The 11408-nt window shown below is 47.6% G+C and overlaps 2 protein-coding genes across 2 annotated transcripts in view; one reads left to right on the forward strand and one right to left on the reverse strand.

Moving 5' to 3' along the window:
- The first annotated feature begins 1971 nt into the window (after positions 1 to 1971).
- LOC135831066 (cilia- and flagella-associated protein 157-like) lies at positions 1972 to 10264 on the forward strand. Its single transcript, XM_065343318.1, has 8 exons — positions 1972 to 3026; positions 4290 to 4417; positions 4568 to 4707; positions 5336 to 5479; positions 6845 to 6994; positions 8220 to 8404; positions 8623 to 8965; positions 9460 to 10264. Exons 1-8 carry the CDS (start codon positions 2425 to 2427, stop codon positions 9619 to 9621), a joined length of 1854 nt encoding a protein of 617 aa, XP_065199390.1. The 5' UTR covers positions 1972 to 2424; the 3' UTR covers positions 9622 to 10264.
- A 117-nt stretch (positions 10265 to 10381) lies between these two features.
- LOC135831064 (endoplasmic reticulum transmembrane helix translocase-like) overlaps positions 10382 to 11408 on the reverse strand; it is a 37230-nt gene continuing 36203 nt past the window's right edge. Inside the window, exon 29 of the mRNA XM_065343316.1 lies at positions 10382 to 11229. Within this exon, the coding sequence (XP_065199388.1) occupies positions 11119 to 11229 (111 nt within the window). The 3' untranslated portion in view covers positions 10382 to 11118. The remainder of the gene's footprint in view (positions 11230 to 11408) is intronic.

Genomic DNA, 11408 nt, shown 5'->3' on the forward strand with positions numbered 1-11408 from the left:
GTGCTGATTCGTTGTCGCGAGGTACTCTGTGCTGGTGGTTTGTGCCTGCCCATGTGTACTTATTGACTTCCAACAAAATGGAACATGGATGTTTCAATTTGGTTTCGGGCCTTTTGGCGCATCAGCATATCGTTAGTTTCCTCGTGGAGTTGGCTGCTCAACCTCTCTTAGCTTTGGTCGTGTGCCAGAAATATGCATTTGCTTGCTGCTTCATACCTTCCTTTTCGTAGCCCTATGATTATTTTATTTTGCCCTTTAGATTGTTGGATAATCTGCTATTTTCAAAGCACCAGTAAGTGAGAGCCTTGTTTTCTTGTTGACATACATGTAATGGTAGTCTTTGAAATGTGAATTCTTCCCGTTTTATATAAGCAGCTTATATTTTCCTTGGTACCTGCCCTGTACCAATGACGAGTACTGGGTTTGACTAGAAAATTTCGAAGTCTTTTTTCGTTGTGTTTCATTTTCAATTTACTATTTTATATCCATGAAAATCCGGTTTCGTATGCATTTTAATTTTGCAAGTCAGGAAGCTCATACAAGTGTTCCCAGTGTCATGTTCCTTTTTGAAGGCTTGCAATGCAGTTGGAAGGGTCGTGATTTAGACTGCAGGTTCAGCATTTCACCAAGGCCAAGGAGGCGGAGAGAGAGAAAGAGAGAGAGAGAGAGAGAGAGAGAGAGAGAGAGAGAGAGAGAGAGAGAGAGAGAGAGAGAGAGAGAGAGAGAGAGAGAGAGAGAGAGAGAGAGAGAGAAGGAGAGAGAGAGAGAGAGGGAGAGAGAGATGCAGACAGAGAGAGATTCTGTACAAGCATGATAGCAGACGTTTCCTTCAGTGCTCTTCTTTCGGCCCAACCAGGGTCCAGCAGCACATACTTGGTTCAGCTTCGGCCATAATAGTGAACTCTTCCAGACTTACTAGGTTCATGTTCAAATAACATTTAGGATAGAACCTACTTGTACATGTACATCTGGTGTGATTTCATATAATTATTATACATTATGACTCCTAGTGCGTGTGATTCTTCGATCCACGTTCATGGCATTAAAACCGTTATACCCAATTTGATGCTCCAGGGGAAGATGTCCAAACACTGAGAAGATTGCCTGGTGAGCACTGAGCAGCTGGGATGTTGGTGTTCACTCATCTACTTCAAAGTACATGTACGTAGTACAATCATGATGGAAATCACACCATATCTACAACTATAATTATATTTTGGTTCTGACGATGGGTGACTGGCCCGAAACGTCAATAATTTTTTCGACATCACTAATAAAAGAATTTTCATCCAGCGCATGCTCCAAGAGTGAATTGCAACTAAATAGAGCTGTTGTCAGTTGACAAAGCCCCTTTTTTATTTACAACTAATACTACTTGTAGATCTACCAGCAAGAGTCCATACCGCTCCTCTTGCTTGCCTGCTCTTGATACCATGGATACCGACGGCGACATGTCGCCAGTGTCCAAAAGCAGGGGGCCGGAAAAATATTGGCTATGTGTATACTGTGGTATACACGTCCATTATGCATACTATTCAGTGAGCTTGAACAAACTCATAGTATTACTAATACTGTGGTTGATAAAATAATATGGTGGTAAAGACACACCTGGCAATATGGCGGTAAACATACTGTAATAGTAATAAGTCTATTCGAGTACAGTGAAACCTGTCTAAGACGACCGCTCAAGGGACCTTCAAAACGTGGTCTCTGACTGTACAGGTATTTCACGGTTGCCATGCAACGGATCATGGCAACGGATCATGGCAACGGATCAGCTGAGTTCATGTCAACAAACCTTCACTTCACCGTTCACGGCTTCAGTCTTCACCGGCTTCACTTGACACGTTCACACTCACAGAAACCGTGCGTAAGCGAATCAGTTCCTACAATCAGCTAGTTGTTTACCATGGTTTACTAGTAGTAGTACTAGTAGTTTGCTTGTTTGGGGCTGCTGTGAAGCTTGTGATGGGTTTTCTGGAGTTTATTTGAGCAGCGGCTGAGCCTACAAGTACAAGTACATGATTGTACAAAATACAAGCTCTGGAAAAGATTACCTATGTCCTTACGTGTCAGACCGAGGGAAGCATTTTCAGAGACCCAGTACAGCGCAGTGAGGTCTTTCTGGCCCGCTGTAGAAACTCAGCTTCTGACTGATCTGCTACAGCATGTCCTGCACTGGCTCCGTAGCTGCAGTTAGTTGTATCTGCTTGGCGTGTGAGAGGCACCGTCATCATCCACTGAGCTGAGGTAAATACACCTGTAGCTGCCTACGAAATTGCTGCACTGTTGTGTTTCTTGTAGGCTGCCGATTCTGCCGCCACTGGCGTCACTGGGTATCACTCGGACAAGCAGCTATCTTGAGCCGCGTGTCGCCGCTATACTGTTGTGGGGAGTCGTAGCGCCAACCGCACACGGGACACCATGCCACCGAAGAAAGGTAAAGGAAAAGGCAAGGGCAAGAAGAAGGGCTCCGCCAAGAAGAAGAAGTCGGAGAAGAAGGCCGCAGCCGAAGACGGCTCCCTGTCCAAGCCGGTGACGGAGGAGACCCGTCAGTACTATCTACATCAGCTGCAGCAGCTGGACGAACGAGTCCTTCGCTATCAGGAGAAGAATGACGTCCTGGAGGTACGCAACAAGGACCTTGAACAGCGGCTGCACACCGAACAGCGAGATAAGTTCGACATCACCATCACGCTCAAGAGACAGCTGGGCGAAACGGTGGACTTGAATGCCGAGCTGCAAGAGAAGATTAGCCAGCAGTTCGCTAAATACGCAGAGGAGAAGGACGCGTTCGAGCAGCAAATCAACTCATTGAAAACGCAGATCAAGGAGCAGCGAGACCAGTTCAAAGCCGAAATAGAAATCCTTCAGGGCAGTCTGAAAAGCCTAGAGGACTTCAAGCGAATGAAGGACGAGATCGAAGCAAGAACTAACCGCCTCACGGTGGCTTTGCAAGATGTCAGTGATGAGTACAAGCGCTACAGAGCAGGCACTGAAAAATCCATGGTCATCAAGCAGGAACGGTATGTAAAAGTACAGGGGGGATTTGGGGCGGATCAGCAAATCCTGCAATGTCTCTGGTTTTTAATAACGCACGGTACAAGAAGTTGCAACCAATGTGGTGATGCCTTGCAAGCGTGGCCCATGAGTAGCAGACCATTTCACATTGGTCTGTTTTCGCAGCCACACGGCTCACCAACTAATACTTTAGATTGCATTGCGCGTAGCCAAAGACCCCCCCCCCCCCCCCAAGTGCAAGGCCCTACTTACAATCATGATTGTATTCCTCAACCATGGTAATCAATGATTGTATTCCTCAACCATGGTAATCAATGGTAGATCTGTGCGTCCCAGTGCCCTCTGGGGCCTACCTCACACACTTTTAGTCTCTGGTGTGGTCACGGAGCATGTCCCACTGAGAGCACATCTCTGGTGTGGTGAGCATGTATTGTTCCACTAGCTCCCACATCTCTGGTGTGGTGAGCATGTTCCACTGAGAGCACATCCAGGCTGTGGTGTGGTGACGCCGACAACCTCATAGTCGCCATTTTGCCAATTTTCACTATGTAGCTAATAGTACTCGTCTGACGGCCATTAGCTGGTGTGGTGACCCGGACTGCACTGACTACACACGAGCTGCACGCCTAGCCATGAACCCGGTGCCAGGAACCTGATGTCTGGAACCCAATGAAGTGCACTGTACAGACAGTGGATGTTCCCATAGCGAACCAATATGTCTAATTTCTACACCAGTGCCCACCTCTCAACAAAGGATCGTGACCTCTACAATCAGGCCATATTTCTCCAGTCCCAAATGTTCTCAATCATTTTGTCATGAATTCGGTATAAAGATCAGGATACCTTCTTCCTCTGCACAACACGTTTTTCTGGTCCTGCCGGGCGTGAGGTGTCTGTAATTGTGACGTTTTAGCGTACTTGTATCATATGGCTGCACATGTGGAAAGGTCAATATATACTTGGTCAATATGTCGCCAAAAACTGACACAATAAAAATTAATAATTACACCGTGGGTAGTCCATCCATCGCAGCTGAACATTGGAGTTACAAACTCTTGGTGATACACTGCATACAGTCCTGGTAGTCACTAGTGCCTGTGTTAGTTGCTAAATACTAGCTGTCAACCTACTCACGGCGTCAGTAAATGGCCCAAAGAGTTCAAGAAAACTAGAAGATGTTTTGGCATTAGGTACTCAAGCACTGGCATGTTGGTGATGAGTGTACCTTTGTGTGCGTTCATGCACATGCATGTTCGTGTGCTTGCCAGGCTCAAGGCAGAGATGGTACAGAAGATCGAGGCAACAGCCCGGGAATACCACAAGGTCTCCGCTAAGCAAATGGCGGAAACTACGCGCCGAACCATTCAGGAGAACTTGATTGTGAACGAGAACCTCAGTAAGTTCCCCTGTACCCCCCCCCCCCCCCCACACACACACACACAGAGGCTTCTGCCGCGAGAGGTTCATACATGGCAGCCTCATTCGTGGCATGTTGCGGATTGGAGCCGCTAAAAAGCCAATGGATGCCTTACTGTTGTCTTTGCAGCATCAATGACAAGCCGTGCTAACGAGTACATGGTGAAATCGAAGAAACTGGAGGACAGATGTGAAGAGCTGTCAAGAGAGCTGGAGCTGCTGACGCAAAGCCACCACTCTGTTCTTGAGAAAAAAGCTGGCAACGACAAGGTAGGCCGCAAGACGTTCATACAAGGTAGGCTAGCACATACACAGCTGCATGGTGTTTGATGTGGCATGGATTGATGTGGCATGGATTGATGTGGCATGGATTGATGTGGCATGGATTGATGTGGCATGGATTGATGTGGCATGGATTGATGTGGCATGGATTGATGTGGCATTGATTGATGTGGCATTGACTAATACAGTGTGTATCAGTATGGCGTTGGTCTGATTATGGCCAAATAGCCAATAATAAAAAAATAGCCAAAACGTTGGTCAAATTTATGAAACCGGTGTTCAGAGTTTGCAGAGTGGTGGGGATGAGCTTGTCAGCTCGACACAGTTCTATGGATCAGCAGGGCATACAGTTGCAATGTCTCTTGGATCGAAGACAAGGAGGTGAAAGCATCATCCTGAGCCCTATGAGCCGAGAGCCTTACCCACCGCTCACAGAAGCAATCTAGTGTAATGATACTCTAACTCATGTTGCCGTATTGAGCCGTGGCGATGATGCTGAAGTTGATCTGACGTTGAGGCGGCAGCCGTGAGGTGACTCTGCCAGCAAGAGTAGGCCAAGGGTGTTGACCCACTTACTTACACCCTGCATGGCGTACTGATGTCCCGCTGTGTTCAGGTCTTGAAAGTCCTCCTAATGAACTTGCAAGAGCAAGAGGATGCCGTAGTACAGCTGGAGCACATGAAAGAGGCGCTGTCTCAACTTGATGACCAGCTGGACGAAACCAAAGATGCGCGAAGAAAGTACGAGCACATCTCCAAGGTGAGTGTCGTGTTCTCGTCACATATGCATGTATTGCTTGAAAGAATCTGAGAAATCCTGCTGTTTTAACTGTTCAGGTGAGACTAGTGATGCACAGTATGAAATCAAGCGAATGCTGTATGCATCCTTATGCAATGTCCCCATCATGTGCACAGCCCGGTGTTTGTTATAGTGGTAAAGTTAGGACCGTGCTGTCTCCCGGCACCGTGCGTAATCGCCAGTCTGGATTTCACTGAACGCAACCCCTGTTCTATGTACACTGTACTAGCTGATTGCACCCCAACCGGCCGCAGTGTGCTGCATGCTGATCCATGACGTTACATTACAGCATGTCACATTGCAGCACGTGTCACTCTGCTGCGGATTCAGGCCTGAGATTGTCCGTGTCTAGTTGGATTCAAGCTTTCCTTCGCTTCGTCTTCCTGTGTAATAGAGATAGTGGGCATATGTGTGCATGTCCGCGTGTGTGCATACATGTGTGTAGGAAGATGGGGTAATGTGTTAGTTTGGTAGACCGCTTTCTTTTCACAATAGTGCCGCCGGCTGGTATTAATTAAAAGAAGGTATCAAAATTGTTTTTCACCTTCGTGTTACTGTATGTACAGCAGGTGATTGCAGTTGACATGCTGACCATCATACAAGTACCAATGATGGTGTGATTCTGTCAACATAGCTCCAAATGAGTTGAATTCATGCAGGGAGTGAACATTAAATTTATAACAGAGCAGGGCTTGTTTTTTGGTGCGACACCAGTGTCAGAAATAGGGTATCCCTGATGTTGCTAGTTCAACTACACAGCTATCAGTGTCAGCTACGGTTGTATTCACACCTCCCTCAGTCTCATTGCGAATCCTTTTTGTGCTAGATGTACACAAATATTCAAGTGAATTGATCACCTGTCTGTGACAACCCTGGTAACTCCTTAGCACGTTAGCCGGCAGTGTTTAAAAAAAGAGTGATTTCCTTTCCCCAGCACTCTTGCTGCTGAAATCTCGCTGAGCGTAGCACCAGCATAATGCTACAACACTAGCCGCGACCCGCTGTCTCTTGCACTGAGAGTTGTACCGAACTCACATATCGTATCTAGCGCTTTGTAGTTGGATAGTATGATAAAGAGGTAGTTGCTTGAACATCATCCATTCCAAGTATGCATTTTTGACTACATTATAGAAGAGTGATGTTATTTTCCTGGCTTATCAGCTAGCAACTGTACATGTTTTGCTCGAAAGCAATCAGAATGCTGAGCTCCTTTACTTCAGTATATGATTGTGAGGTGATGTCAGCTGTGCGACTATGCCCGGCATTGTCTAACTTTTGCGTTTGATGCCGGTCATGGTTTGTCTTTTTGTGCCCCCTCTTTGACAGAAATCGGCGGCAGAGATCCAGCGCCTGGAGGCAACTCTCAGAGCCTCGCAGGAAGACAACGCACAGCTGAGAGCACAACAAGACCAGTCGAGTAAAGTGCTGAAGAGCCTGAGCTCGGTGTTGATGCAGCGTATTGAAGGACCTGCAGAGGTAGGAATACAGTGAGGTCACAAAACATGCCGAAACAGCATGCTGTCCGCAGATTGAGGTAGGATACATGTATCGTAAAGTACCGTTGATCCGCCCCCACGCCATGTCGCTTTCCAGCTGGATTTTCGGCAGGGGGCAGGAATTAGATCAAGGCTGTCAAGTGCAGTACGGCGTACAGCAACGTGGAAGTTCAGACTCGATGTGCTGGATTTTGCACATTTTCAGCCTGCATTGGCACGTATTGTGTACAGCAGTGTATGCATCGGTTCAACATCGTATTTTGTTGTATACGCCGAAGTCGCTTCACAGGAAGAAAATCGACAGGAGGCGGCAATTAGAGAGGGGACGAATCAACGGTACTTTACGGTATATGCAGTTCTGGACTTACTATCGCCATCACCCGGTCACTGAATGTCTATACCAGGGAGTAGTGAAATACCGCTAGATCACTACTCCCTGTATAGACAATGGCACAATACAGTACTTGCCTGGTTGGATGGTGAGAATAACTGAATAACTGTGATCCCATGGCAGAACAATAATACTGTAAAGTACCGCCAGAGCGCCCCGCCATCTCATCCTTTCGTGGTCGTTTTGTGGAGGTGGTCTGCTGTCTGTAGGTCATACGACATGAACCTTGTACACATATTGCACGTTTTGCAGTCAATCCGTACCTTCGAGCGGACACAAGCTCCACACAAAACCTGCCAAGTGTGACCTTAGTACACTAAGATTCTTACATCGTACAAACTTCGTTGCACTCTGCCATACGATTTTCCTTTCTCTGGCTGTAAAATCAAGGTGGGGCGCTCTCGCGAGACGGGGCGCTCTGGCGGTACTTTACGGTACTGGTCTTTTGTTCAGGATATTTTTGAGTACTTTTATGCTAAGTTGACTCTTGTAAAGTGACCACTGCACGCATAGCACATCGTGATACTGTTGGTGCGCGTGTGTGTACACACACACGCATGTGTACACACACGCGCATGTGTGTGTGCACGTGCATGCATGTGTGCGCGTGCATGCATGTGTGCGCGCACGTGCGTGCACATGTGAGTGTGTGCACTGTACAACAGAGCAATGCATGACTTGGGTTGTCTCTTACGTTTGGCTCGCTTTCTGTCTGAGCAGCTGTGGATTTTTTCTTGCACGCGTGCACGTGTGTGCATGTGTGTGTGGTGTGTGCATGACTTGCATGTGTGTATACTCGTCCTGCATCACACAGGTGCGCGATGCCGACCCTCAGGAAGGCGGCAATGTGCTCGCCACAATGCTCAACCTTCTGCAGGTGGCAATTGACAGTGGCTTAGTGGACGGGGAATTGCCGGCGGCTGCAACTTCTGCTTCAGCTTCTCACCAGCATGCTACTGCAAAGGCATCAATGGCGGACCCAGCATGGCAGCTAGTGGGGTGAGTTCAGCATAATATTCGTCCCACTACACAGAGTATATTGATTTTGTAGCTTGGCACACCGTCAGCCAGAGTCCACCTTATCCAAGAAATGTATTGAACTTGACCCAGTCCTTGCACATGCATCAGCATGCGATTAGCACGTTGTGTCACAGTTTCATGTGCCGTTCTAAATTGACTCGAGAGCTGTCGTCGTATTTCCTTGCATTTGTTTGCAGTGAGCCGAGGCAGGCCTCGCCGCTGCTGTCAGCAAGCAAGGTGCCGAGCACGCTGCCACCACTGCGGCCACACGACGGCTCACTGGTGACATCTGCTGCTATATCAATGCAGTCACCGCCATCAGCAGCAGCAGGGTCTATGCCCATGCCGTACGTACCGGGTATCGCCGGCGCCGTGCCCGTCAATCTCTCCACTCTGACCAGGTCACACACGATGCAGCGCACCAGCACTGGCACCGGCGCTACCACTGTACCACCGCTGAGCAGGAAACATGCAGCAGCGGCTACCAGCAAGCTGGACAACAAGAAATCCACGGCTGTCCAGACGGAAAGCGTGCCAAAAGTAAGAGACAACCAAAGTCATTCATTGCTCTGTGTGTGCAATGTACAGTGTATGTACAAGTACATACATTTCAAGTTGTCAAGTCGTTTATCCCCGAGTACACGCGTCGTGTATGTACAAGACCACTAGTATTTTCCGTGTGCCTGTCCTGTCCTGGGTGGGGGATACAGTCAGACCTCGCTTATCCGGTCCTCTTTTATCCGGATCCCTCGCCATCCGGAAGAAAATAGCTCGTTCCAGATCTACAGCATACGTGGTACATAACCGGTGTTCGGTTATCCGGTTCCCTCGCCTATCCGGACATTTTTGTGGAAAACGGATGTGTGCGGTTAAGCGAGGTCTGACTGTACTTCCACATGGTAAACTTTGCAATGGGCACATGTACACATGTACACATGTACACATGTAGATGTGAGTAACTTGTTGCTACAGCTGACGGGTATTCATTGTGCTGGTGTGTGCTCCTTGTGCGCCCTGGTTATGCTCCAATCCAGTCTCTGCTGCTCTTGGACATGCTGATGGCAAACAAGGAACAGGACCCCGAGGCAAGTCCGTCAAGAACGGCCGTGGACGAGCAGGATTACCAATTGCGAAAAGAAATGTCCCGCCACGAGAGGCTGCTAACAGCTGCAATACATCAGTCGACTAAAACCTAGCCAAGGTAGAAAGTGCAACAGTTTGCACACAGATTCAGACTCCAATACACACATTGACAACAGCAGCAACAACAACAGCTGCAGCAGCATTCGTTCAGCTCTGGTTGGCCTGACCCAACCCGCTCATCAAACTTCATGGTTCATGGTTGTGCCGCCCATTAGCCATTAGCCATTACTGGCATTAGCCATTACTAGCATTAGCCATTAGCCATTACTGGCATTAGCCAGCTGCACAGTACATGGCTTGTACATGTATCACATTGGTTGCTGGCCACAAAGGAGTACATACAGGCATGTAGCTACGGCAGCCGTCGCCAGTGGTTATGTACCCTGCTTCGTTGGTGATAACAACCAGTCCTGTTTCAGCATGCTCGGCAGATGTCCTGTTTTCAGCATGCAGGGCGGACGGTGTGCATCAAACTTTGGGAAGAAGTTGAGGTTATACGTGCTATACTACTAACTTAGTGTAGCCTTTCGTTCCTGCTATGTATGTCTCACCACTGTTCTCAGTCACGCCAGCTACATATGTCTGGATTGTTACATGGTTGTTACCTTGATTATTTATCGCAGCTTGACATGAACATGTTATCATTGAATTCCCGCAAGTCTCCACCAATCAGGGGAATATTTCTGGAAGGCTTCATGTGCACTGCTTTGTCCTTTAAAAAAAAAACTTGCTGTACATTGTGCACTACTGGTCTGTGGACCGTGTGCAAAGTGCAAGCTTGTCAATGGGGTGTTTGATTACACACAGAAGGTGTTAAGTTAGGACAAAGAGCACTCACGATGTATGTACAAAATAAGTTGAAGGATAAATTAATGTTCTAAGCACAAAAGAATAAAATGCTAAAGCACAAAATAGCTGTTGCTATATGAAGTCACAATGCAATGAATATCTTCCATTCCAATAGGAAACAACCAGTAAGGATAATGTGCAGAAGTTCACAAAGTGTGAGGCATGGGTTAGGGAAAGGAGAAGAAGTGCAACCCCGTTTCTGCGCTCCCCTTTGCTTGTTGCTAGTGCAGACCATGCAGCGTTGCCTAAACTGCCAAAGTGAACCAGGGGATGCACAGTGACTACGTGACACATCCATAATATACAAGGGACAAATGAAGAGAGGAAGGTCAACTATACCAACATGTACATCATTGTACACAACTTACATATGTACATACCGGTAGTCGGGCAGCTGCTCTATACCGATGCTGTTCATAAAATGACCAGTGTCAGGCTGCGCTGGTATACAATATAGCCGGGATTTGCCACCATTGAACTGACATGAATGACATGCACTCTCCCGGCAGCACTTTGCAAAGAAACATACAGAATGGTTGATCTCGATAAAGCTGTGCAATTATCTGATGCAATGGCGCTAGCTGAAGGCGCACTTGTGGACTGGTTGGGATGCCACTAGGTACAAGAAGAGTGGCACTCACACACACACACACTCACAGCTACAGGCCACCACCTTGCTCCTAACACTAGTATATCCCTCCTCACTTGGGCTGTTTTAGCTTCGCCTTGCCAAAGAAGAACTTGAGACAGCGGTCAACCACGAACGCCAACACGAAGTCTCCAAGCAGTGTTAGGAACAGCTGAGTTTGAAACTACAGCAACAAAACAAGCCAAGCAGAAGAGCATACATGTACACACTCAACAAGCGTCCACATAAATATAAACACTGTCACACGGGTCACTGTCACCTAGGGCACCAGGACAAAGGCACACACACACACACACACACACATCTACAGCACACACTTGTATTTGTCCTTGCTTACTGCTA

This window comes from Sycon ciliatum, chromosome 1, assembly GCF_964019385.1.
Source record: "Sycon ciliatum chromosome 1, ocSycCili1.1, whole genome shotgun sequence".
In the NCBI taxonomy this organism is placed as follows: Eukaryota; Metazoa; Porifera; class Calcarea; order Leucosolenida; family Sycettidae; genus Sycon; species Sycon ciliatum.